Source organism: Podarcis liolepis, assembly GCF_965112155.1.
Source record: "Podarcis liolepis genome assembly, chromosome: 12".
Taxonomy (NCBI): Eukaryota; Metazoa; Chordata; class Lepidosauria; order Squamata; family Lacertidae; genus Podarcis; species Podarcis liolepis.
In genome coordinates, this window is record NC_139563.1 from 25,726,112 (window position 1) to 25,753,990 (window position 27,879).

The following is a 27,879-nucleotide window of genomic DNA, read 5'->3' on the forward strand; positions in this document are numbered from 1 at the left end:
ATAATTAGAAGTTTTGGCAGCGGTAAGAACAGTGGCGTAGCGTGGGTTGTCAGCACCCGGGGCAAGGGAAGTAATTTGCGCCCCCTAACCCGGTAGGGGCAGAGAGCTGCGAGTGCGAGCGCCCCCCCCCATGTTGCGCCCGGTGCGGCCGGGCCCCCCCCCTGCACCCCCCACGCTACGCCACTGGGTAAGAAATCCTTAAGATTCTGGCTTTGTGCCTCTGGCTGCAGCATCAGCAAGCACGATTGCGATTTTTACAGTGTGTATATATCCTGTGCACACCTGGATGCGCTCTTCTTTTAAGAGTTGCTGTGAGTGGGTGTGGGAAAACCTGTTCAAAAACCCAACGAAATTCACGGGGTTCGTTGCCAAACTCCGCCAGGAAGTGTTTTTTCTTTTCTTTTCTTTTCGCGCACCGCTTCTTTAAAAGGAGCACGGCGTTTTAATAATAAAAAAATAAGGAGCAGGTGTGGCGCGCAGCAGCTCTTCAGAAATGCAGCAAGTGGGTCGGGCGACGACGCGGGGTTAGAAAGCGTGCGAGCCGACAGACAGCGGGGGCCGCCCGGTCTGCTCTGCTTCCCGCTCCCTGCAGCTGCTCCCGGCGCCCCCGGTCTCTCCCTCCGCGTCGGCCCTGCCCCAGCCCAGGCGACCCAAGGCCGGCCTCCAACCCGCCTTGCGCACCAAGCGCTCCGCCTTGGAGAAGCCCCGCCAGGCGCTGGCACTTCCTCCTTCCCAGCAGGCCTGGATGTGGGGTAAAGGTGAGAGGAGAAGCGAGCCAAGAAGCAGAAGCCTCCGCCTCCCGCCGCTCCCGCTTGAGTAACTCCGGCTTCACTGTTTGGGCTGGAGGCCGAGGGACGGGCGGCGGCGAAGACCCCGACTGCTACGCGGAGGCCTTTCCGAGCGGGAAAGCGAGCAAGCAGCGCGGCCTGCCAGGCGCCGGGGCTCAGGTAGGGGAAGGCAGCGCAGCGCTGTGGGAAGAGGAGGAGGAGGGCGCCCGGGTGGGGTGGGAGCCCCGCAGAAAGGGGGGCGCCCCGCAAGTGAGTTTTTGGGGGGCCTTGCTTGCTCCCCTTTCTCCTTCCCTCACCTCACCCCATAGGCCGCCTCCTGTTGTTTCTGCAGCTCAGCAGCCAGAGAGGTAAACAAACTCGACACTTTGCAAAGCGCAGCTCGATGAACAATAACGCGAAAACAGGCAAAGTTCGCAACGGAGCGTGACAGAGTTTTGTGTTATTGATTTGCTGTGCAGTAAGCCGTCCTGGGCTAGGGCTGACGCCACCAGCAAAACTTTTTTAGCCCACTACTGTCCCTGCAACTGCTTACTGTAGAGCCCCAGCTGCAACTTGAACGCAGGGCACCTGACTGCGAAACTAGGGTTGCCTACACATTTAAGGCACATTTCCCCTCCCCTCAAAAAAATCCTGGAAACCGTGGCATGTTAAGGGTGCTGTGGATTGTAGGTCCGTGAATGAACGACTGTTCTTGGGGTTCATTTGGGAGGGGGGGGAATGTATTTTCAACGCACAGTGTGTATATGCAGCCTGAGTAAGCTGTCAGCTGCCTCTGTTTGTAGTTTTACTTTTTGGGAAGCACCTAGGGCGTATTAGCACGAGAAATAATAGCAACGTTGTCAGGGTTCGGGAAGAAAGTGAAGTGTGTGTTTCTCAATCACCCTGAAAAATAAATGCATTTTAGATTACCTTTTGCAAAGGGGCCAGAAGGCAGAGCACACAGTCAGGGAACATTGTTGCCATGGGTGCCCAAGATGCTTCACAAAAATCAGTAAAGACTGGCTTGTTCTGGACTTCTGACACAACAACCTACTGGTCGTAAACAAAGGGCAGGGATTGAAATAATATAGTGTAAGGTTGTCACTAAGAGGTATCGTCATATGTACCATGGAGGGAAAATACATGTTGGGTAAACCCAATTGAGTATGATACTAAGATCATGATGTATTATTACTATACATTAATTACTATAATTCATAAGCTGCACAAGGTGCTTTGGTTGTACTTAAATTTGCATATCATTATCAACTTCAGTGTCATTGAGAGCCCCTCTAGATTACAGTCATACCTCGGGTTACAGATGCTTCGTGTTGTGCGATTTCAGGTTGCGCACCGCACCGAACCCGGAAATACTGGAATGGGTTGCTTCCAGGTTTCGGCGCTTGCACATGCGCAGAAGCACTGAATCGCAACCCGTGCATGCGCAGATGTGCGGGTCGCGGGTTGCGAACGCTGCAGGTTGCAAATGTGCCTCCCGCACGGATCATGTTCCCAACCCGAGCGTCCACTGTATGATCTTTCAGAAGGGCGGGATTAATACCTTTTTCACTAGGCACACCCAGGACTTGCAGTTCTGTTTCCCATTCCCACAGATTAGAAGCTTTGCTGTGAGGGAATAGCTTTGAAGTTCTGACTTTTAAAAAAAGGTCTGTAGAAGATATGCACTCCAGCAGAAGGAGAGCGTGAAGTCTCTGGAGTAAAAGGTATGATTGTTTTTAAACAGGCAGGGACATTCAAATCGACTTGGATGGTGGGAGAGGTTTACATTGTAAATTACCCAAGTAAGATGAATTAACGACAGATCAGGAAGTGCAATCAGTTTATAGGAGTCTGTTTATTTTTATTTTTCATAAAAAATACTGTTTTCTGCAGATCGTCATGGAAAACCAAGTGACTGATTCTTCCGAAGAGCGTACATTTCAGTATCAGAGTTCACTCCCTTCACTGCCTGTTCCTGCTCTTGACGAATCTTTAAGGAAGTACCTCGATTCAGGTCTTAAACAAACGTTAATGTTTATTGTGGGTAAAGACTTAAGTAACATGGAAAGAATAACCTGCTTTTTGTCTGCTTAGGCAAATAACTTCATGCATGTTAAGAGTCTGAAAGTACTAAGGAGTTTGAAACACAGTTGCTATAATACATTACTTTACTTGCAGAGTTAGCACGAAATGTACCAGTATGCTTTCAATATTTAAAGCGCATGAAGTCACAATAAAAATGTTTGCCACTGAACTGTGCAAAGGTTGTAAAGCGTTATCCAACACTGCACTTTCTAAAGTCAAATGGGAGGAGCTTGAAACCGTGACAGTGTCCTTGTTAAAATTACTTGGTTCCTACCCAAGGCAAACAACCTTCAAAATACAGCAGATTTCTATATACTGAAGCTGTAAGTGACACCATGCTTAGAAACAATAATTAAGATGTTAATAAAGAACCTATTATCAGGTAAATGTGTATAGGGTTGCAGCCTAAGAGAGTACTATTGAACTCAGTGGGGGTTACTTCTGAATAGGATTGAGCTGTAAATGTAAATAAATTTGTGCATTGTCTAGATTGTCTAGTATTTCAAACTAGAATGCATGTTTGAAATACCCAAGGAACTATGAGATGTTACAGTTTTAAAAAAAACTGTCTCATGCCAAAAAATAGCAGTCATTACTAGAAGGAAAAAAATATTTTCTTATTCCTGTTACAAACCATATAGCTTTTTTAAAAATGTTCCTTTTAACCTTAACTCTCATATTCACGATTTAAAATCAGGTGGGTTGTATCCAGTGAGCGTTGGATACCTTGGTTGGAAATAAAATTAGCTCCCATTGATTGCTTGATCAACTAAAGCCGTAGTTAATTAATACTTGCAACCCTTATTGTTGTAAGTTTTCATTTTTCATGAAACATTATTAGAAAAGAATGGTTGTTACCGAGGACTTGCATACTTTTTTTTTAGCAACACTTCTGAATCAAAATAATTCCCAACTATCACTGAATATCTTCCTAAACATTGGGCATTTATGCCAATGTATAAAGTTGTCATTGTACATTGTGTCCTTTAAGTTTAATCTATTAAAAGTTTCATAGGCCTAAGAATCAAATAGCTTCAGATTTCTCCAGCCAAGCACTGTAATGACTGTGTCCTTAAGAGTTCATTTACAAGCTATACCAGTCTGTTGGAATGCTCCTTAGAATTGCAGTGTAAGTCTCTGACAATATGCACACTTGAAAGAAGTTCAATAGAAAACAAGCAGACTTGGTAAATAGACGTAGGCTTGCCAGCACGATTTAGCAATGGTGGATAATCACTGAGTGATTATTGCTGCCTGACTCTTCCACGGCTCACTGTTTTTTCCTCAGGTGTAATAAACTAAAACCTAGCCAGGGAATAGGGTGTGCATGGTATTTGGCTCTATTCTGATTGGCAAAAGGGCAGGAGAGCAATTTGCAGATTTTACAGTACAGAAATAGCCCTGGCTCAGTTATACTTAAAATATAGGCTTGGCAAAATATTCAAATATTGCCAAAGGACTTGACCATGTTGTTTCACTCTTCATCTTCTCAGGATTAGTTGTGGTGACACTCCTTCTCAAAGGAAAAAAAATACCTTATATCTATGATATATCTACTGAACACTGGTTACTGTTCAGGCTCAATGTGAGCTTTCCATTTTACTTCGCCCAGGCATCTTCTTAGTCTTGTTAACTAAGCCACATGTGCAAACTCTGTCCATTCCAATAACATTGTGTTTCAGTTGATACTGGATGGTAATGGAAGTCTTTTTTGTGGTTATTAATTTATAACAATTCTTCTGCACATGTAAGCCGTCATTTAGTACTACAGAGATGGGTTTGCATGACCAAAAGCAGCAGAAATATGAGATGATTGGACCCTTACTGAACTCGAAGCATGGGAACCCCCAACAAAAATTTAAAATTTGGCAAAATATTTGGACTTAATGATATGTATTGGTATAATTTGGAATAACTAATGTGATATGATTGGATTGTTAAATGGAAAGTTTAATAAAAATTATTTTTTTAAAAAAAGAGAGATGGGGTTGCATGTATGAACCTGCACTGTGTTTGTCTCGTTAACATTCAGCTGTTAAGAAATAACTATTTACAGATACTGTCAGCCATGGAAGTTGGTTTTTTTGTTTGTTTTCTGCACACTGATTTTGAACTTTGGAACATAAATGCAACTTGGAAGTACAGTCATAAAAAGTTTAGTTAAACAAAAATGTTCTGAACCATTTGTGTTTTGCAGTGAGACCTTTCCTAAATCAAGAAGAATATCAAAGAACTTCTGACATAGTAAAAAGATTTGGAAATGGGATTGGGAAAGAGCTACATCAAAAATTAGTTGAAAGAGCTAAAGTGAAGAGGAACTGGGTATGTTTTAAGAAAGCTTGCATGTTTTGCTAATTCATGCTGATAATCAGTTTTCTAATCAAAGACAAGAAAAGGGTGCAAGGATTATATCTTAGAAATATCAGTCGTTGACTCAATACTTTGATCCTTACTTATACTGCTTCATCTCATGTTGTGGGATGAACCACACATTCTAGCAGAATTTTCAGGACAAAATCCTCTTTTTATGTGTGGAAAAGCAGCACAAATGCATAATAACCAGATCACCAGTTCAGTTAATCAAAAATACTATATTCTGATTTCCATCCCACTGAAGTCAATAAGTCTTGCAGAGCAATCCAATGCATGTTTACTCTCTACAGAAGTCCCTCTGTGTTCAGTTGACTTCATGTGTGTATAGGAGTGCAGCCTAAATTAACATAAGACCAGTGCTTCACTTTAGTTGTATTGTGGATCCATCTAGATGCAGGAACAAACATTTTAATGTGCTCAAGCACAGGCTGCTTTGCTTTGGTCTTAAATTTGTTGGTTGAAGAAGAGTTAAAAAAATATTTGTTATATAATAATTCTTAAACTGGATTCCTGGTTTGTGATATTTTACCATTTCATATCTAAGAAACAGAAGGAAATCCTTTTTTCTTCCCTATTTTAATTGTGCAGAGGCCCATATCAGGGTTTAGAAAATGGAGACAGTTTCACATGAAACTTTAAATGCCATAATATCTTCCGAAAATTCAAGCGCCTGATACTTAGAAACAAAACAAAAAACACTTCAGGTGTAGGATAATCCTATGTAGAGCGCTACATTTATAGATTCTAAACATGAGATAAATGTCTGATGTCCACATGTTCATTGTTGACCACAAGTAAGGTTTAACTGCTAGAAATGTTAGCAAGAGCCAAAGCCCACTTGCATTTCCAGATAGTTGGACCAGGCATATGTGGTCAGCACGTTGCTTGGAGCATGCAAGGACCTCTGTGTAAGAGTACGAAAAGCAATTTAAAATAGGAAAACGTTTGATCCAAATAACTACTTTAGGCGCATATATATATATATTCTTTGCATAGGAATCCCCCATGCCAGATCAGAAATTGAGTCTCCCTTTACTTTCAAATATTGTTTGTTGTGTGGCATGGAGGGCGGCTGCTTGATCCTTATGTTCCTAACCCTGTCCTGATGTGCAGAACTACTTTGGCCAGTGCCAGTTATGAAGCTATGCTTGCCCTGAGGCCATTCGTCAGAAGACAAATCTAATTGTCAGAACTGTGCTCAAGGCTCCTTATGCTCTTAATTGCTGTTTCTTTTCAGCTGGAGGAATGGTGGCTGAATGTGGCCTATCTTGATGCACGTTTACCAACACAAATCTATCATAATTTTGGAGGGCCAGGCCCTTACCTCGAACATTACTGGCCACCCAAAGAAGGGACTCAGATAGAAAGAGGAAGCATTGCTGTATGGCATACCTTGAAATTCTGGGAACTATTGAGAACGTAAGAAACTTAAAAGCACCATGTATTAGTTCTTATATATAAGGATGATACTGGTCACTTTTTGGGTGGGAGTGTAAATATTGCTAATGTTCATTGCTGAATGTAGTCCCATTTGATTGTTTGAGGAGTTCTGTACGTGCTTACTTGGGAGTAAACCCCAGTAAACTCAATGGGACTATTTTTGAGCAGACATGTATAGGATTGCACTGTCTGTGTCCGTGTCTTGGAAGTCCTAACCTGTGTCCTAATGTAAGTTGCTTCAAACATATATCAGCTTGTTGTGGATTAAGGCTGCAGGCTGGAGTAAGTCCCATTGAACTGTACGGCACTGCATCCAAGTTAGCATGCACAATATGAGGCTGTAATTGTCATAAAAAGAGAGAACAGAGGACACCTCACTAGTGTTTACTGATGAGCAGATAGCTTTGCTGACTTAGGTAAGTGATTCTTCTCATGGGCTGTAGAAAAACGGTATAAGGGTTCAGAACACTAGCCTATTTAATCAGGGAAAGATTCCTTCCTGGTGTCAAATCTGGTATCTTCTTGTTCCTGGGTTTGCTGCACATTCTTTTCAACAGAATTTGAGTGTCTTAACAATGTATTGTTGTGTTTATTACAGAGAAAAGTTGCCTGTACATAAACAGGGCAATATGCCTCTGGATATGAATCAGTTTCGAAAGTTGTTTAGCACCTGCAAGATTCCAGGAATTACACAAGATTCCATTGCCAATTATTTCAGGACAGGTAAAAAAAAATGATTTTCTAGATTAGAAGAATTTTATTTTTTTTAAACAAAGCATGTTTATATGGCATCCATTGCATACAAAAGGGCTCACAAGTACATTTATTTTGCTGCTCTGGTTTTAAGAATCATTATTATTGTTTGGTTTCTGGCCTTACAGTAAGGTTTAATCTGCAGTGTAGGAATCCAGAGGCAAATAGTCACTTATTTCTTAAAAGTCCCACTGAAATCTTTGTAACCTATGTAAAAATTACTTAAAAGGATAACTTCAGTTAAGCATGGTCTTTGCAGTATCTTGGCACTAAAAAGCCACAAGATTTGACTTTCTGTGCAACTCTTCAAAGCACAGTAGCACCTTCAGTAACAGGATCTTGCAGTCCTACATAAGAACAAAAAGGGTTCGGTCACATCTATAAATCTAATTGAAAAGAGGGTGGATTTCCTTTGGCCTCATTTGGTTGACAGTAAAAAAGCTTCTTAAATTATGTTTGTACTTTGGTCACAGTGAATGTTAGTAGGTTGATTAAATTGCAATGATTGTAATGTCTATAAAAATAAAAGTAGTTGTGAAACTATTTTGTATAAAACAAACTTGGACACTAGTTATTAGTTGCACTAGTTCTTAGCTACAGAGTTCTTACAATGTCCAGCTGGAATGGAAACAATTCAAGGAGACTAGGAGGCAAAAGTTGCTCATCTTTCTGGTGAGCCGATGGAGAGGGCTTTCCCACCAGTACAGCCATCAGTGCAAGAGGTTTCAGGGAATATGAACCGATGCCACAGTAAAGCAGTGTACTGACAATGTTACATTTACATTGATGCTGATTTGCCTCTCTTCATCCGCTTGAACACACAATCACCCGGAATGTTGTTGACAGGTGTATGAAGCTCTTGGTGAGATAATAATCTTTATAGGCACACCCTATTTGATTGCCTCTGCAAAACATGCCCTGTTGCCACTGTTCTCTTCAGTAATGCCAATATGTAGGTAGTTGCAATGTACAAACCGAGAATGCCTCCTTCATGTAACATTCCTGAAGGTAAAATGATCTGCCTGCTTCTTTATAAACCTGTGCCATCTACTTAGGGCAGTATGCACTAATTGTGGGCTTGTGGCCGAGGGGCAGAGACCATTAGCAGCAATAACACTGAGCTGTAGGAATGAAGATGCCTCAAGTCAGATCCATGTTCCCATGTCCTAACAAGAACCTTTGAACTCTCCCATCTCCCTCCTGGAAGAGGCAGTGATTAGGGAGAAAGCAAACACACACTCTCGTTTCTTTCTTTCCTTGGTTATTGAAAGACGAGACCATTCTTCAAAGGTGAGAAGTTTTTCTCTAGATCAACACAAGGGCTGCTTCCATGGGCTGGCGTCTTTACTATCAACCTGTCCCCTCAGTCCATCTGCAGTTGCTTCCACTTCCTCTCATCTCTAGGAAAGAGCCTGTAACCTGGACCACGTTATTAACGGTTGAGGACCAGCCAACTCTCTCACATGTTTATTTGTAATATTGCTTACCTGCCCCTTTACCATAAAGTCCTGAGGCCGGTCACAATATGTAGTTTTGAAAACAAGTGAAGCATTTAAAAGTGCTGTAATGATCAAAACACTAAATAGTATTGTATAGATTCAACAAAATGGGTGGAACCCACAAAACAAAAATACCTTAACAGTCGAAGAACAGAGTAACAAGGTGTGGGCCTTCAGCATTTGGAGAAAGCCATACAGTGAAGATTAGCATGTCAGGGGTACTGGTTCCCTCATCCTCACGTTATATAAACACAGGTTTGTGTGTGTGTTTTAAATCCACTGCTACCAATTCACTCAGAATGCCTTAGGAACATGGATAGTAGGCCTAGGTGTGGGATGAACTCTGCCACTAGACAAAGCATAAATTTTAAAATAATATTGCTGATTTGTTAAAGGAGTACTGTATACATAAGGGAATGCAAATAATTATTTGCGAGTCTTAAAAGTGCTTGTTGACAGTTTCTGAAGATTTGAGAGGCCCTCACACTAGCCTCTTAAGTGGCTTTTGTCTCAGGCCAAATTCCCTAACACTCCACCCCAGCCAAATACTCTCACAAACCAGTCTAGCTACTGAGGTCAGTTTGCCTCGGTGCCTCAAAGCTTGTCTGGGTGTACACCTGGCTGCCTGGACCAGTTTAGCCAACTAATATCCCACTTGTGTACCCATCTTCTGATAAGAGTACACAGTATTTCAAGCTTGTTTGTGTGGATGCTAATGCTCATATCATTTAAGAAAATGATATTTTTAAAAATACTCTAGTCACCAATGTATTGCTGTGATCAAAGTGTCCAAGCATCCGCTGGAAATCACTGCAGTATTCATCCAGATAAAACAAAATGTACCCAACACCTGCTATGTTTTATTTCTTCCTTTCCAGAGGTAAACATTGCAGAGAATCCTAAATATTCAGCTGTGTTGTCACATCATGCTATAGAGCTTTTCTGTTTCAGTTATCTTTGCAGCGCAGACTTGTGTTGGACTGAGAAACACATTTCTCCATTGAACTGGGTAATGATTAAAAGAGGTTTTCGTATTGGTTTTATTTGTTGCAGCACCTTACCTGGCATTTTGCAGTGACTGCATCATGCTCACAGGCTTGTTTCTTTTTCATCTTTCAGACAGTGAAGGTGAATCCCCATCTCACTTGATAGTCTTGTGCCAAGGTCGAATTTTTGCATTTGATGCAGTACACGATGGTCAATTATTGAGCCCACCAGAGATTTCTAGGTATATTTACAATAAGTACAAGTTAAAAATCAATGATCAAGTTTGTTTCTGTTACTTTGTTTCTATGTAGATTTAATGTGAGTTACACAACATGTTAAAAAGTAACATTTGTATTCTAAAAATGTCTCCATGAGATCACTGAGGGAACATTTTGCAAGGAAGATTATACATCTTCAAAGGAGTTTTGCAAGCTCCATTGAAATAAATGGCATCTGCATGGCAGTAGTGTTTTGTGGACTGTACTCTGATAGAGTTCTACTTCATCATGAGCTGCCTAGTCGTGCCTTGAATCCAGAATGCCCTGGAACATTCTTTTGGAACCCGAATGTCTGATGGGGCTTCCGCAGCTTCTGATTGGCTGCTGGAGCTTCCTGCAGCCAATCAGAAGCCGCAATTTGGTTTTCGAATATTTTGGAAGTTGAATGGACTTCCGGAACAGATTCCGTTTGACTTCCAAGGTACAACTGTATTATGTTTCTTTCACATTAACTCCTTCCTCTAAAATTCCTATCCGTTATTCACTCACTTTTTATGGAGGATCCAGATTACGTCATTACAAGATCATGCATTCCAGTGTTTTCTGTCTTGACTGATCTGTGACATTTTTTTCATTGCATTTTATTGCAAAAAACAAAAACAATTGTAGCACTATTGACACTATTAAGGGCTTACTGTGAGTTTAAAAATTTCCTCCTTGAAGTTTCTGCTCCTCTTATTGTTTCCTGTTCAGTATACATGGGGGACTCATGATGAATTGCCTCTTAATTAGTCGACTTCTGCTCCCCATGGGAACAGGTTTCAATTACTGATTTCAGAAAGGAAAAGAGAAAAAAGAAATAAAACTAATGCTTTTCTCCAGCCTCATGGAAAAAGGAAAGAAACTGATTGCATTGTGAGTCACTACTTATTTCCCAAGTGTAGTGAACAGGAACTAATAAGAGAAGTGAAAGCTGAAAAGGAGCAAACTACTGCAAGAGACCTTGGCTCAGTGGGAGTTTCATCCATGGCGGTGGATGCTGCTAAGTACACTAGTGCTATATTGAACCATAGTTTTAAATTCAAATGGTAGCTTTGGGCTTAAAAAACAGGATGCCATTTGGGTTCCTCTCTGGGTTTCTCTGAATAGTTGGATGGGCTGAGTGGTTATAGCAGCAGCTGCTGCCATTTGCCCTCTCCCCAGAATGTCATAAGAGTACAGCTAATAGGCGTGTGCTGTTGGGAAATGTGTGGCGGGAAAGGCAGGAGGGGATGACAACTTCTAGACAGCAGCTGCTACAAGGGCCACTGCTGCCACAGCTATCCCTCTCCTTTCAATCTTTTGTGCCCCATCTCCTGAAAACCACCATCTTTTCCATTCATGGTATCTGTGAATGTAGTGGTGAAAAGGAGATTTTGACTCTGTTCTGTTTCCAGCCGCATTAAAGGGCCTTACTGCAGAAACAACCATTGACCTCTATCTCATTTTCTCTGAAAAGGCATCGCTACTACCTGCGTGCTTCAGAGAGCAATTAAAATATTACTTTAAAAAATATATATATCTTGAGGCGAAAAAGAGAACATGCTAGAAAAGAGAAACACATATGTGGTTGTGCTATGAATGTTGACCTGTAAGGACATATTTCCACAGAGAAATAGTGCAAGATCCACTGAGCATAGGTGCGTCTCCTAGAAATCATGGGAAACGAGTAGTTCTGTGCAGTTTTTGCCATGGGTATGTAGTTGTAAAAGGCATGGCTCTGAAATGAGTTCTGAGAAGGCATGCAAACAATTCATCAGACCATCTTAAACTGGGGTCTGAGAGAAAGCATGTGGGCATATGAAGGTAGACAGGGTGGCCTAGCTGATAGGACACTGGAACTTGAATTAGTTAGTTTCAAGTTCTGGATAATCACAGGCATAAGAGAGTACCTTAACTGATATTTTGCATCTGGACTACTAACTAGCTTTAATTTCTCATTTTTTATTTTGAATCCTTCAAGGCAACTTTCCTACATCAAAGAGAGATGCCAAAATGAACCCAAAGGGCCAGGATTGGCCGCCTTAACATCTCAGGAAAGAACCCCATGGGCAAAGGTTGGTACACTTCTTTTTGTGGTGGAGGGCAGTGATTGCCTGGATTGATGTGTTTTTTGATTTTTAATCATGACTACACTTGTCTCTTAGACACGCGACTATCTTATCAACTTGGATCCAGAGAACCTGTCCCTGTTGGAAAAAATACAGAGCAGTGTATTTGTAGTCTCCCTCGATGAACTGAGTCCTCAAGCTACACCTGAAAATTATACAGAGGTAATTATGGATTGCTGGATTTCATATTCTGTGCAGTTCTTAATAACCTGCTTCATGTTAAATAAACATTTGGCTCACCTCGTGTTGTGGTCGAGGCTGTAGGTTTCGCTCCACCCATCAATTACCCTAATATAATGATACTGTTTTAAGATGGGACATATCAGGCAGTATCAATGTTGACACAAAGCTGGCACAGCCCACCCTCTGCTAAATAATCCTCTCCTGCGCTCGCAGGACAAACTGCAGCATATCACAAGTAAACAGTGGAAATGAACATGGTGCACGACACCAAAGTGTCTGCAGAGCAGTTATGCTCCTGAGCAGGTAGCATGTATCATGAGAGGGCAGACGGCCGTTCGCTCAGACCAAAATCAGAAGCATGTCAAATGGGAGCGAGAATGAGACCTGTGCAGCTGGATGCTATACAACAAAAACTCTGATAAAATACAAAACAGTCCCCAACTCAACGAAAATATTAAAGCAGGATCACAGTAATGATTACAAAACAACCATTAGAATTAAACATCAAAATTAATCCTCATGCCTTTTATATCTTAGCTTCTTGCAGTGGTTATATAGCAACATGGTTTCTACAGGCAGCTTTCGAGTACAGGCAAAGAGGGAAAACACTGATTAGCAACAAAAAGATTATTGGGCATTAACTAATACTGAACTGTGGGAGTGTTGTGGTCATTTCTTAGGGCTAATTTGCATTTTTGGGGGGCAAGTGCTTGTAATGTTTAATAATACACTTCGGTCAGAAAACACATCTTCCAAACGTGCCTGAGGACCATTTGCTTGTGCTGGGAGATTGGCCTCTCCAGTTCAACCTTTTCAATATTTAGTTCTATAAAATACCGGTGTATACAGGCAAATGCATTCTCCACATACGTGTAAATCAATACTTTGGTCTATATCGAAAAGAGCTAATGAGAAGAAGAACTGTACAGTCGTGCCTCGGAAGTCGAACAGAATCCGTTCCGGAACTCTGTTTGACTTCTGAAACATTCGACTGCTGAAGCGTGGCTTCTGATTGGCTGCAGGAAGCTCCTGCAGCCAATCAGAAGCCGTGGAAGCCCCGCTGGGCATTCGGCTTCCAAAAGAACATTCGAAAACCAGAACACTCGCTCCCGGTTTTCGGTCGTTGGGGAGCCGAAACGTTTGACTCCCAAGGCGTTCAGGAGCCGAGGTACGACTGTATTTTGAGCAACTGTTAGTCTGTTCTTTCTTTTCTCCATCAAAATGCCACCTTTCTGCTGAAGCACTTAGTTTAAATTAGTGGTCTACAGTCTAAGAGACTTGGAAGAAAACTGAAAAGGAATGGAGAGGAGGAAAATAATGCAAATTAATGTGCAAACTGTTTCATACTGTTCTATAATGAATGAATGGCCCTTGCAGAAGCCAGTTCTGGGTGGGGAGGAATCAAAGGGCAGTTTGGGAATTTGCTGTCTCATTTCACCTTTAGATGCAGCCAAGTGATGTGGGAACTGTATGATTTAATTTTGATCTTCTGTTCATTTTTGGCCAATTTTTGTCAAGGGTAACGTTGCAGGCTCTTCTTTTGGAACTTAAATGTTAACTTTTGACTTAGATCACCTCTTTGGCTCTATTGGGAGATCCAACGCTACGCTGGGGAGACAAATCCTACAACCTCATTATATTCTCAAATGGAGTGTTGGGTTCAAACTGTGATGTAAGTAGATTTTTTTTACCTGAGGCCCCATCGATTCTTTGTATTCCTTAAATCCTACAATTATTTGGGGGGGGGGAAAGTTGGTGGTAAAAAAGGAGTTGTATCTTTTTAAATAGCAGTTTCTGTTTTAGCACTCTGCTTTCACAAATACCTCAAATAAATAACAATTTATAAAGGAGTTGCTTTATAGTCTGAGCTGGCTAGCTAAATACTGAATAAAAAAGAAGCATAACAGTAAACCAGATTTTCAGGCCCCGTGTGGTTTATCTAGAAAGAGCAGTATGCTGACTGAGCAGTCCGACCTTGCCTTCCCTGGTGCAAATGGAATACACCAGTAAGCCTTGGTTTGTTACTCCCTAGACAGCAACACTAACAACAAAACATGGCTTCAGGTTGGCTAAGGATCATGGCTCGTTAGGGAGCAACAAAACGTAATCACTGTTACAGACATAAAGGAAAGCCAAGATTCTCTTGTTATGGGAGTAGCAAAGTGGGAGGAATTGCTCAGTGTTCGCCAGCACGCTTACTCATTTCTGATAAGCCAGACCTTCTGGTTTATTGTGGTTTATCATTGCAATACAAAACACAGCTGGTGTTACACCCTGAGAGTCTTTTTGTGGAAGAATGCCTGAGAATCAAAATCAGTAAGTTTGGGCCCAAGTTTATGGTGCACTAATACAGTCATTTCTGTTTTGCAAATGTTTCAGCATTCTCCTCTAGATGCCATGGTTTTGGTAGTCCTCTGTTCTTACATTGATGCCAAGGTTGTTGAGTCGGAGGGAAGGTGGAAGGTATGAAAGATTTACAGTTCCATCCTATCCTATGCCAGTTAATAATAAGATCCTCACGTTTATGGAAATAAATCTTGGGACTACTCTCTCATCTTTTGAAATGAAAAACAGGGACCGGACAAAGTGCGGGATATCCCCTGGCCAGAGGAACTTGTGTTCAGGTTGGATCAGAAAGTGCTAAACGACATTGCGCACTCTAAGGAACAGTATGAGAAGCAGGTATGTCCTTTCTGTGCATCTTTTTCTGTAGACACAGCTTCCTTTATTTAGACCTGTCGCAGGTTAGCTGCCTGACCAGCTTCACTGAGTTCTCAAAGCACAATGATATCTGGGACAGGCACAGTTGATTAAACATTAGAGCTTTCAGAACTCATTAGTACAAACCTCCTTCTCTCCGACAGCAATTTATTTGTGACTGTAAATTATTGCAACCTGATTAAAGTAACGAGTCAGTTGTATCAAATTGGTTTTAACTGATTAGAGCTAAAATCCTGTGCACACATGCTTTGAACTTAATAGGACCTACTTTTGAGTAAACTTGCATAGGATTGAGCTCTAAATCTACGTAAACTGGTAAATGATGAAAACAATCTTTTTGAAAGAAATAGCATGCTTCCTTTGGTTTTAGATGGTCCCCCTACCTGCAATTAATCTAGGATGCCCCTTTAATCAAGGCTGCAGTCCTATATCTGCTTAATTCCAGGCAAGTCCAGTTTAACTCAGTGAGGCTTACTTCTTGCATAGGATTGCATTGTATAAAGGTTGATCTTAAAAAAAGAGTAAGATTTGAATGCATTTGAGTTCCTGTTTTCACCTGAATCCAATAGTGCTATGTAAGGGGTGTGGAGGGCGAGGAGGAAATACACTGGTGCCTCGCAAGACGAAAAGAATCCGTTCTGTGATTCTCTTCGTCTAGCGGTTTTTTTCGTCTTGCGAAGCAAGCCCATTGAAGGATTAGCGGATTAGCGCTATTAGAGGCTTTTAGAGGCTTTTAGCGGCTTATCTGCTGATTGGATCAGCTGATTAGCGGCTTAGAAAAAGGGGGGAAGGGGGGAAAAACAGCAGGAACTCGCAAGACATTGTCGTCTTGCGAAGCAAGCCCATAGGAGATTCGTTTTGCGAAGCACCTCCAAAACGGAAAACTCTTTCGTCTAGCGAGTTTTCAGTCTTGCGAGGCATTCGTCTTGCAGGGCACCACTGTAGAATAGTCAATATGCGTACTGGTGTAGAGTTTGGAAGTTTAAATTTTGGGTTTGGGTTCCCACCCCTTTTTCCTGTGGTGACAGCTTTTTCGTTTTTCTCAGGTGTCTGACGTAGAGGTGGTGAATTACGCCTTTACAACCTTCGGCAAAGCGCTGATCAAGAAACAGCAGTTGCATCCCGATACATTTGTTCAGCTTGCTCTCCAGCTGGCGTACTATAAACGTCACGGACAGTAAGAAAAAAAAAGTTATCTAGGCAAAATTGGAATCAAATAACTTTGAATACGTTGATTCCTAAATGAAGTAAATTGTGGAGCAGATCCTTAGTAGCTCACCCAAAAATACCTATACGAGAGTCTGTGCAGCCACTTTGAATGAAGCCTGAAATACATTAGGATGCTTCCAAAGCATTCAGACCTCCTAAGCAAAGTGGGAGGTCCCTGAAGGATTTTGAGGCTCTGTAGGACAGTGTTTCCCAACCTTTTTTGGGCAAAGGCACACTTGTTTCATGAAAAAAATCTCGAGGCACACCACCATTACAGCCCCGTGACGTCAGCGCGCAGCGTCACGCCGGGAGGGACATGAATTGCTAGCAAATTACATAATCACCTCCTTGAGGGCTGGCTCATCTTCTCCGAAGGCAGAACCCCATTAATTAACAGCACAGACTCACACCATAGCCAAGACGAGGGGGGAAAACCTCAGTCATGCACATGTGGGGGCTAAATGAGGACGAAGACCGGGCAGAGAGCAGGGTTCAAATCACCCCACCTGGCCAGGACAATCCCTGGGTGCTCCCTTGGGCCACTCGCCTGACCCACCTCGCAGGGCTGTTGTTGCGAGGATAACACGGGGAGAAACACGCGCGCCCCCGGGAGCTCCTTGGAGGAGAAAGCGGGTGATGAATGCAATGCACGAAATATATGAGAGGCGACCAGGTTTTGCAGGTGAGGGGCCCCCGCCAACCTCCGCTTCCAACACCCGGCGCAACGACGCCGAAGTTTCCCCCCGGGCTCGGCTCGGGGAGCAGCGCTGCTCCCCCCGGCTCCCCTTCGCCCTCCCGGCTATCTCTGCCGCCCACTGGGGACCCCCCTCACCTGCCAAGTCCGGAGCGCCGGTGGAAGTTGCATGCATACATGCAGGGCGCCGCGTTGCCATTGCATTGCACTGCACTCCATGCAACGCCTGCACGCATGCGTTGCCTTGCACGCACGCCAAGGGGTCTCCCCGCGGTCCGATGCATCCCCTCCGGCGCGGATGCAGCATTGCAAAAATAACACCCCCCCGACGCAGCCCTACCTGGGGGGCAGCCTCTGCCTCCGTCGCTCCGCCTCCGCAGGGATCCCCGGGCTCCATTCTGCCGCCCGATCTCCGCGGGGGCGCAGGCAGGCTGCGCGGGGTCTGCGCGGAAGAGCCCCTGCCCGCCGGGCCGCCGCCGCCGCGCTCATTCCATGGCCGGGAGAAGAGCGCTTCAAACAAAACGCCCGGCCCGCCAGGCCACGCTGGGAAACGTAGTTTGCGCACCCCGCGCGGGCGCGGAGCCCAAGGGCGAGGGGACTACGGATCCCGGCAGCCCCCGCGCCGGGGACGGAGGAGGAGAGGCCGGGTGCAGGGATGGAGGGACGGGTGGGCGAGCGAGTGAGTGAGTGGCAGCCGCCAAGCCTTGGCCGAGAGCCAGGAAGGGAGGAGGGAGGCGCAGAGCGGGAGGGAGGGAGGGAACCCCAGGGGTCATCTAGTGACGGCGCCCCAATCGAAAATTTGACTTAAAAAAAAAATCTTTCGAATTTTTTAATTTTTCCTGCGGCACACCAGGCAACATCTCGCGGCACACTAGTGTGCCGCGGAACAGTGGTTGGGAAACACTGCTGTAGGAGACATCAGGGCTTTGACTGCTGCCTTGGTATACGTGCTTTTAAAGCCGTCGCAGTAGGAACTGCTCTGAAAGTACATATCTGGGTAGTCATCAAAGGGTGGAAGTAAAGGAGGTGCACCCCCAAAATAGCACACACCAAGGAGCCAGAGAGGATTAGGATCCTTTGTGAGGGGTGTGTTTTATCCCCACTCCCAGCCATTTTTGACGGTGTCAGTCAGTATTCCGCTGTGATACCTTGTTCCCCAGTCACAGCTACATTAAAATATTGGCTGCTTGAATTGGGTTTTTTGTTGTGAAGCAATCACTTCACCACCAAGAAAGACTTGTGTAAAAGTGCCGGCAGGGAGATTGGAAGATTGGGCGGCTGCACCAGCAAAATCCAGTCCAGCACTCCTGACAGAGCTCCTGCACAGAGCTCACACACAAACCACACACGCGCACACTGTGTTGATGGCGTGAACAGTCCCATTACCTTCATGTTTCTGGATTAGTTAGTCTGATTGGTTCTTTCATATATGGGTTTCTGCTGAAACATTGAATCGGTAGGATCTTTAATATACCCTCACTACACCTCCAGTAACCTCTCTTCCACCCCCATTATTTGCACACTCCATCAACCAATGATAAATGCAGATGGTCACTCATCATTTAATCATTTAGAGTGGCTTGCATGCAACCATGCTGGAAATGTTGTGCTAAGCAGCAAGGAATTTTTTTTGCCACTGTCTTTACCTGTGCGATAATCCCCCCCCCCAATCCCCCAATAGCCACGCTGCATATGACCAACTTTGCAGGAGTTGTTCCACACCTGGGTTCAAATACTCTCTCTGTCTTGAAGCAAGCACAGTGGGTGGCCTGTTAGTCTCAGCCTATCCCACTTGAGAGTTGCTTTGAAGATCAAATGAAAGCGGTGAAACCGTGTAATCCACCATAAGCTACTTAGAGAATGGGTGAGGCAGAAATATAATTAATAAATGAATGCACTGTGATTACGCTGCTGCTTTTAAAAGTTCACAGGCATTCACCTTCTGTTCTTGCCCTTGAAAATGGGCAAGATTTCCCAAGGGAAAATCTTACTTTACTTATGTTAGCTTAAAAAATAAATAAATAAGCTTTCCAATTTGCCTGTCTCCTTTTACTCCCCCCTACTTCCTTAAAACATGCTTGCACAATTGGATACTTTCTCATTCAAGTGGAAAGGGAGCTTCCTTTTTTGTAATTGTCCTAACATTCTTTTCTAGCCCAGGTTGCTGCTATGAAACTGCTATGACCAGACGTTTTTACCATGGCCGGACAGAGACTATGAGACCGTGCACCATGGAAGCTGTTGAATGGTGCAAATCCATGGTAGATCCAGCCTTTACTGTAAGCATTGATAACGATAAGTACTTTAGGATTTCCAATTCTGCATGCTTTGTGTTGTCGCTGTGAAAAGTAGCCGGGATGTGGGAATCAAGGCTGTCTATTCAAGCCTTTTTGTAATAAAGGTTCAAATCCAGTGGATACATAAGCCCTTATGTTCCTTTCATAGTTAAATCTTGGTTGCTGCCTCATACAGCCCATTCACCAGCTTTCTTCATGGCAGAGAGTACAGATAACTAAAGCAATCATATTATGTAACACACACAACTTGAGACCTAAGACAGAACCCATTCACCATGGGAGATGTAGCCATTTGTTGTTGTTTTTGAAATGCAGAACTATATTGTTTCACTGGAATTTGATTTCCTTGTTTCTAAGTGGGGCAGCGATAGATCTCTCTCCTGCGGTTTGCTATCAAGTGGTAAGAATTAGAAATCTGGCAGAGAAATAAGGCGGCCATCTCACTTCTACCATTTTTTGGGTCTTCCTTTCTTCCTCCTCCTTTTCATTCTGTTCACTGTACTGTTGTGTTTTGCTTGCATTGGAGCTCTGGATTCATCCACTATTAACTGAACGGTTTGGGCACTTGGAAGCTAGGATTTTACATTGCAGAAATCCCACAGGGCTCTGTTCAGGTTTCTCACACCACAGGATTGTTGCAAAACAAAACAGCCAGAGATGGTGTAATAAAGCTTATCCCTTTTTACAGGGCTCATTCTGTGCCCATTTTAGTTTGGCTCTTGCAGTTTTGCTGCAGTCACTTTCCATTGCCATTTTGAAGGGTCTTTTCCACATTTATTCACTGGGCTGTTTGGGGAAACATAAAACAATGTTTTGTTTATTTAGCATATATGGATATTTAAGCATTACCTGGTCCCATTGAGGAAAACAAGCAAATTCAGAGATCCACTCTGATGGTTAGCTAGTTCTTCTGATGATCAGCTTGCAAGGAAACAGTTCTGGGAGAGGAGGAGGTGGAGTTGATCTCTCAGTTGAGTAAATGCGATGGACTCGCCTTCTCTCCCTCTGTTGCAGCCATAGGAAATGGCAGCTAACAGTTAAGGGGAGAGGAGGAGGGAAACACCAGCTCATCTGTCTGCTATGCCAATGGAGCGGGTCCTGCTGTGTCCTTAAGCATAGCTATAATAGATAGCAAGGAAGCAGGCATGTATGGATCAGGTGGTGTGCTGCATTTTCTTTTTTGTAGTGCTTTTTGAGCAAATGTCACCTGGATAAGACCTCCGTGACTTGACTGAGTGCACGTACTGATAATTAATAAAACAATGCACGCTCACTGTTTGTGTATGGATTCGCCTTTCATCTCTGCAGGACACGGCTATGAAAAGGTAGTGACTCCCTCCTGCTGGCTGATGTATTGTTAAATAGACAAGTGCCCTAAGTTGTTGCATTAACTCCAAAAGTGTTCGTTTTGCCCGGGGATTGCAGGTCATAAACGGCGACAAGAAAGAATTTCAGTTGGCTTAGAGGGGAACAGCAGGGATGTACGATTTTTCCTCCTGCGTCTTGCTTGAGGGAGGAGTCTTCAGTTTTATTCTGTTGGGCGCCACAGTACGTTCAAATGATTTTTCTTTTCTTAACTTTCTGCAGTTTGGCCAACGAAAACAGCTTATGCTGAAGGCATTTGCAAAGCACAATAAACTTATGAAAGAATGCGAGAATGGAAAAGGTACTTTCCTTTTTTTTGACGCTTGCCAAGGGATGTTTCTGTTGTGATAAGTTGGCATTTGTGTTCTCTCCACCTCTTTATTGCGACATGCTGCTGAACCGAGCTGAAAATGTGGCATATTAATTCACCCTTCCACACACTGGAGGCAGCAAGCTCTGCCTCCTAAGAGCATAAACTGCTGTCTTTGCTACCCTTTTAGCAAATTCATGAGCATCCACAGTAGGGGGCAAGACGGCTAGTTAACTTCCCCCATGTGCCATAATTCTCTGATGTCCAGCTTTCATTTTAAAATGAAAGTCTCCAGGACAGGGGTAGGGAACCGCTGACCTGCAGACCAATCCTGGCCCATTAGTCCTCCTGATTTGGCCTGCTAAGCTGTTTTGGGGAAGCCACGCCTACCCACCCAAAGCTATACATCATGTATGACAGGGCTTCAAAGGAACAACTGGAAGCTTAAAATGGGCTCCTGATCACTCCACTGCTGGAGAAGAATGTAGTCCCACCTGCCCATCAGGTGATGATGGGTGTTCAGAGTGCACCTTGCTGAAGGATAGAGGAGCTGTTTGCATATAATGGAAACAGTTTCTTCCTCCCAGTGCTGCTCTTTGAAGTGACCTCATTCTGCTCCTTAAACTTCTGAAAATTGGAGATTTTTAAAGGATCAGCTTGAGGCTGCTTGAAAAAGGCCTTCAAACATTGCTGTGCTGTGCTTTGATGTCCCAACAATTGGGACTGCAAAGCACAGCATCACCTGACATGAGAGACAGCAGATTTACCCATTGGGAAACAGGAGTTGACCTGGAATGTATGTTAATCAGAGGCCAGGCCTACTTAGGCCTTGTCACCATCCAGACCCCGTATTTATCAGAAATTGTTGACCAGTTCTTCTGTGCTAATTTGCATATTTTCTTTGTGGTATTTATCACACACACACCATTGAGAAATCCCTGCAGATGGCCATGAGCACAATCCCCAATCCATTTTGGCCACTGCTCTTGCTGTAATCAGGAGGCCAATAGGCTGAACCAATTAAAGATTGCCAAAGTGCTCAAACCATACTTTTACCACCGCAGGTCTCTTGCACAGACAGCTATGAAAATCTACAGCTGGCTATTGAGACAAGCAGCGAGTAAGAAATCCATACAGTACATCTAAACCACATGGGATTATTATTTCTCTTTACAGGATTTGACCGTCATCTTTTAGGTCTCCTGCTTCTGTCAAAGGAGCACAGCCTTCCTGTGCCAGAACTCTTCTCTGATCCTGCTTTCTCTAGAAGGTACCTTTTAAAATGCTATCCCTTTGTCTGACAGTTGGGAGTGGGGTAAAGGTAAAGGTACCCCTGACCATTAGGTCCAGTCGCGGACGACTCTGGGGTTGCACGCTCATCTCGCTCTATAAGCCGAGGGAGCAGGCGTGGGTCATGTGGCCAGCATGACTAAGCCGCTTCTGGCGAACCAGAGCAGTGCACGGAAACGCTGTTTACCTTCCCGCCGGAGCGGTCCCTATTTGTCTACTTGCACTTTGATGTGCTTTCGAACTGCTAGGTGGGCAGGAGCACGGACCGAACAACGGGAGCTCACCCCATCGCGGGGATTCGAACTGCCGACCTTCTGATCGGCAAGCCCTAGGCTCTGTGGTTTAGACCACAGCGCCACCCGCGTCCCTTTGGGAGTGTGGGACACATCAGCAAATCTCGCACCAAATCCCAGTGTGGCAGATTTGTTAGGGTTGACTGGGTGGAAACAGGATGAGTAACAGCCCACTATAGCAGCTGATAATGTTGCCTTGGTGACAAGGCCAACTGCTTGTAGGCTGAGCAGTCCCAGATGCTCCAGCAAAGCCTGGAGAACAGCTGTGTAACTTGCAGTGCTCCCTTTAAAAATGTCCTTACCTGGTGCTTTCTTGAGTCTTTGCTGCTGGACCAGGAAGGATGCAGACCAAGAGAGGACTTCCACCCACCTTCCAGCTAGTTCCTCCTCTTCCTTTGCTTTGCAATTACCATTATCTCCAGGTAGGACTGGGAATGATTCCTACGAGCTGGGATAGCTCAGTTGGTGGAGCATGACGCCCTTAATCTCAGGGCTGTGGGTTTGAGCCCCATGTTAGGCAGAAGATTCCTGCATTGCAGGAGGTTGGACTGCAATGACCCCTGTGGTCCCTTCCAACTCTTTGTCTCTGTGAAGCCCCTGCAGAGCTGTTGCCAGTCAGTGTAGACAACCCTGAGCTAGATGGACCAACCGTCTGACCTACGGCAACCTCTCTTAATGCTTTGATGTTGATGAGATTGACTTCCTCTGGTGTAGCTTGCTAAGGATCAAAGGGAAAGCAGCCCCGTGTGTTTGTTTGATTCTGGATGGAAACGATTCGTTCTGTAATCGTGTTTCTTTTTAATTCGCAGCGGGGGAGGTGGAAACTTTGTGCTTTCGACGAGCCTTGTCGGCTACACGAGAATCGGGGGAGCTGTGGTTCCAATGGTGCACCAGGGCTACGGCTTTTTCTACAGAATTAGAGACGACAGGTGAGGATGCTCTTAGCCCCAACTCAGCAACTTAAACCTTCTCTCTGCGTTTCTCTCTGTGTGCATCGTCAGTGAAAGTATCAGCCCTGGCAGTATTTCAGTAGGCAAACCAGAGATCACAGGCTTCCCTCACAGCCAGCACTTAACTGGTTTTTATTTTTGTCAAATAAAAAGGAGGGGTTGAGGAAGAATGTAGGGTTGCTCCTTCCCCCCCTTTTTTTTGGACAAAGTTTTTGAGCTTTCTTTTGGGGGGGGGGGTGAGTTTTACCCAAAGTTGTTGAGCTTTTTGACCAAATCTCAAAAAAGATGTTTTTTGCTATTACAGTGGTACCTCGGGTTAAGTAATTAATTTGTTCCGGAGGTTCGTTCTTAACCTGAAACTGTTCTTAACCTGAAGCACCACTTTAGCTAATGGGGCCTCTTGCTGCTGCCACGCCACCAGAGCACAATTTCTGTTCTCATCCTGAAGCAAAGTTCTTAACCTGAGGTACTATTTCTGGTTTAGTGGAATCTGTAACCTGAAGCGTATGTAACCCGAGGTACCACTGTGTTTAGGAAAAATCAGCAGCAGCAAAAATGACACTGTCGACATGGGTTGCCATATGTCCAGATTTTCCCAGACATTTTCCCAATTTCTGCCCAGACACTGCTTCAGACTAGAGTCTTCCGTTGTATGTCTTGGAATTTCCGAACGTATGGCAACCCTAAAGAATGGGAGGGGGAAATGTCCTTCAAGGGGGGGAACAAGGGTGAATGAGAAGTACAACAAGCATCTCAAGGAGAATTTGGGATTGCTATTTCTATTCCTGTCCTGGTGATACTGTAATATTTTCATTGCTGTGAAATACTAGTATGGCCGTGGTATTCATTATGATGCTGAATGTGCTAGTAGAGAAAGATAACTGATTCTGGATTCACAGTTGACTTCGTAATATAAAAGTGACCTAGTGTGATTCACTGGATAGCGTGTTTGAGCTGGGAGGGGGGGGGATACAGGGCAAAGTGCTCCCCCGAGATACTAAGAGGTCCAGTCAGAACTGGTGCTTTGAATCGGGCCTGGAAATCCAGACATTTTAGCTAAGGGTGTAAACGGTTCTTCCATACTTATACCCTTTACATTGAAGCCATTGAATACTGGTATTCAGAATTGCTGTGTATAGTATGTCGTCTTGTCAAATCACAATGGCATTATCTGGGTGCTCAGCAGCTTCATCCATATGCGACTGAACATCTGTGTTGATTTTTAGAATGCTATTTATCTAAACAATTGGTTTTTTTTAACATTTCCACTGATAGGATTGTTGTGGCCTGCACCACCTGGAAGTCATGTCCAGAGACGGATGCAGAAAATCTGTGTCAAATTCTGTTCCAGTGTTTACAGGACATGGTCAAGTTAATGAGCACAGCCCAGCTGTAGAGAAGAAGCTGACACTATATAGTGCCTTTAATGCTTTGTGCAATTACTATGTCTGTGTATCCTGTACACTTGAGGAAGGAAAGTTTAAGCCAAGAGGAGTGTTTACAGCTAGGTAAGCTACTTTCTGGTTGAGCATAGGCAGAGAGAATGCAAAACTCTTCTTTTTTATAATGACCTTTACTGCAATAACAATGCAATAGTTTTCCTTGAATAATGTTGCAACAGCAATGCAAAATGACAAACTCTTAGTAGAAACTATGCAATATTAAACCAAGCCTCAGCAATGCAAAAACATGAGCGAATCAGTGGTAGTTCAGAAAATGGTACACATGCTCTGTGCCTTTGCAAGGATTATGAATCATGATTCCTTTCTAGACAGAATGATTATCATGGCTCTTAGAATTTTTAGCTTCTAAAGCAGGGGTGGGTAAGCTTTTCTGGACCATGGGCAAAAAAAAAATCACCCTTGGCCAGCCTTACATGAGCTGCTTGCCAGCAGTGAATATGCATGTACACACACACACACACACACAAATACACACCACTTGCCACACTCTCAGGCAGGTAAGCACCCAGCTGCTCATCAAATTATCAGTCTAGTGATGGCAGATGATTTGGACCCCAATACTATTTCTACCTTAAAAAAAAAAGAATGGCAGAAAAACTTGGTTTGGGGCTGGGTAACACCCCCCCCCCCGGCTGTTAGTCACCCCTGGTGTAAAGTAATCACGATAGGTATTGGGATTATTGCTTTATATAATTCTTCACTACTGTCCTATTTTCTGTGATGGGATCTTTGCAACTCAAAAACCACCACTTTAAAAAAGGCTTTTGAACAGAATGATCATGTGCGAAACTTGTTTTAAAATTTTGCTTTTATTTTCCAAACCAAGAATATTAAATGAAACTGTACTTGAAAGCTTGCAATATATATATATATATGGTAATTATTAGAAAGTATGTATACCACTGTTGCTTCACGCGTATAGCTCCGCAAAATTCTCAGGAGTTCCTTCTTAGCATTTTAAAACGAAGCACCCCCTCATAATTTTATCAATTATGTAATTTCTTCTCTTTGGAATAAAACCACATCAAAGACAGTGTTGGCTTGATTAATCTGTATGTACATATACACACTTCATTGTGAAGAAGGCAGGCAGGCTCCTGTCCAAACTTGTCAAACTCCCCTAACCCATATGGTGCTTAAATTCTTCAGAACACTTAATGTGGGTATTTATCTTTAAAACATATCTCTTTATACCCCATTCTTCCACAAGAAACTACCAAATGCAGCTGTCAGTTAATGAAAAGCAATACAAAAAAGTGGTAAACTATAAAATCCAGTCATTTATCCCAAAAAGGATATTGTGGACCTGGAAAAGATGCAGAGAAAAGCAACCGAAATGATAAAGGAGCGTGGAGCAACTTGGATTCCGACTAAACATCAGGAAGAACATTCTGGCTGGAAGAGTTGTTCAACAGTAGAACCGTCTCCCTCAGAGGTGGTGGACTTTCCTCCTCTGGAGGTTTTTAAGCAGAGGTTAGATGGCCATCTGTCATGGATTCTTTAGTTGAGAATCCTGCATTGCAGAGGCATTGGACTAGATGACTTTTGTGGTCCCTTCCCTGATTCTATGAAAGGTGACAACATTTGGGGGCTTTAGCTTAGAAGAAAAAGTGGGTAGGAAGGGATATATTTTGTGTATAAAAATTAGGAATGTTCTGGAGAAAGTGGACAGAAAAGTTCTAATACTAGAAGCTGGAGTCCTCTACTAAAGAACAGAAAGGAGTTATTCATGCAGCTCTTAGTTTAACTGCAGGATTTGTTACCACAGAGTGTAGCAATGCCCACCAAAGCTTAAAAAGGCTCTTTCCCACAGGCAGTTGCTGTTGACTGGCCCATTTGTGGGAAGGGGGACAGTCTAGCTAGGTCGGGCTCTATGGTCTTCTTCAGGAGTCTCAAATGAAAACAGCCACACAAGTAGATTTGCTTCCCAGTATGTTGTGAGGAAGCTATAAAGAAATGTGCTTAATGCTGCTTCCTTAAAAAACAACCAGTGGAGTGAGGTTTCCACTTCAGCCATCTCAAGGTCAATCCAGGAAGTTTGACAATCACCAACTGAGACTTCATAAAGCCCTTTTCACCGAGAATCCAAAATAGTTGGCTTTGAGAGTACTCACCAGTGTTGCTCCGGCACAATTATCCATTTTTAAATTAGTAAATAATAGTTGGTCTTGCTTCAATTAGCCATTCAGATGTCGACATATCTTCTTGGTCTGTAGTTCTGGCTTCCAGGGTGCAAGGAAAGAGAGGGCTTGGTCTCTTGTTCTTTCACTTTCAGGTGTGTGTATTTTTAAGCAAAGTCCTTGGAGTGATCAAACAACTGTAACTTTTGAAAAAGGACAGCGTGTGTCTCTAGACAGCTGAGAACGAAAGGTAAGCACACCCTAGTGCAGAAAATGGATCAAGATAGGAAAAGCTTCGGTTTGAGAAGCCTTGCTGCAATTCATCCCATCCGCCAATACTGGTTTATTTTGTTTAATATGGTGATGATACAAGTAGTGCCTCTTGCAATCGCCATCTCAAGAAGTGAATTCAGCTTTAGCAATATTCTGCTTTTGTTTTAATTTATGCAGGGGCTGATCCTGCCTGAACATTGACTAGAGCATAATAGATTCCTTTTGCAGCCAGTAGCTGTTGATGTGTTCCTTGTTCTTTGACTTTCCCGTTCTGGATCACTGCTATACTGTCCGCGTTCTGCACTGTTGATAAGCGGTGAGCTATTACGATGCAGGTGCGACCTTGCCTGGCTTTATCCAGAGCCTCTTGGACAACCTGTTGAAAACAGAAAATTATTTTCAGTAAATGGGAAACAGAAATAGAAAGGGTTTACTTGAG

General features: G+C 43.6%; 2 protein-coding genes across 7 annotated transcripts in view; one reads left to right on the forward strand and one right to left on the reverse strand.

Moving 5' to 3' along the window:
* Positions 1–604: 604 nt before the first annotated feature.
* On the forward strand, positions 605–26,080 carry CROT (carnitine O-octanoyltransferase). Of its 2 annotated transcripts, none has more exons than XM_083467475.1 (17): positions 605–947; positions 2,661–2,781; positions 5,050–5,174; positions 6,463–6,644; positions 7,264–7,388; positions 10,037–10,145; positions 12,125–12,218; positions 12,309–12,434; positions 14,026–14,127; positions 14,835–14,918; positions 15,030–15,137; positions 16,223–16,353; positions 19,235–19,358; positions 20,964–21,042; positions 22,228–22,321; positions 23,444–23,563; positions 24,860–26,080. In XM_083467475.1, the coding sequence occupies exons 2-17, from the start codon at positions 2,667–2,669 to the stop codon at positions 24,978–24,980; spliced, it is 1,839 nt and encodes a 612-aa protein (XP_083323601.1). In that variant the 5' UTR covers positions 605–947; positions 2,661–2,666; the 3' UTR covers positions 24,981–26,080. The 2 variants fall into 2 exon arrangements, with proteins under 2 accessions (XP_083323601.1, XP_083323602.1); XM_083467476.1 differs by lacking the exon at positions 605–947 and adding an exon at positions 2,355–2,491.
* Positions 25,838–27,879, reverse strand: part of ABCB1 (ATP binding cassette subfamily B member 1) — a 68,507-nt gene continuing 66,465 nt past the window's right edge. For all 5 annotated transcript variants that reach the window (XM_083467379.1, XM_083467377.1, XM_083467376.1 and 2 more), the window contains one exon: positions 25,838–27,816. In XM_083467379.1, the coding sequence (XP_083323505.1) occupies positions 27,610–27,816 (207 nt within the window). In that variant the 3' untranslated portion in view covers positions 25,838–27,609. The remainder of the gene's footprint in view (positions 27,817–27,879) is intronic.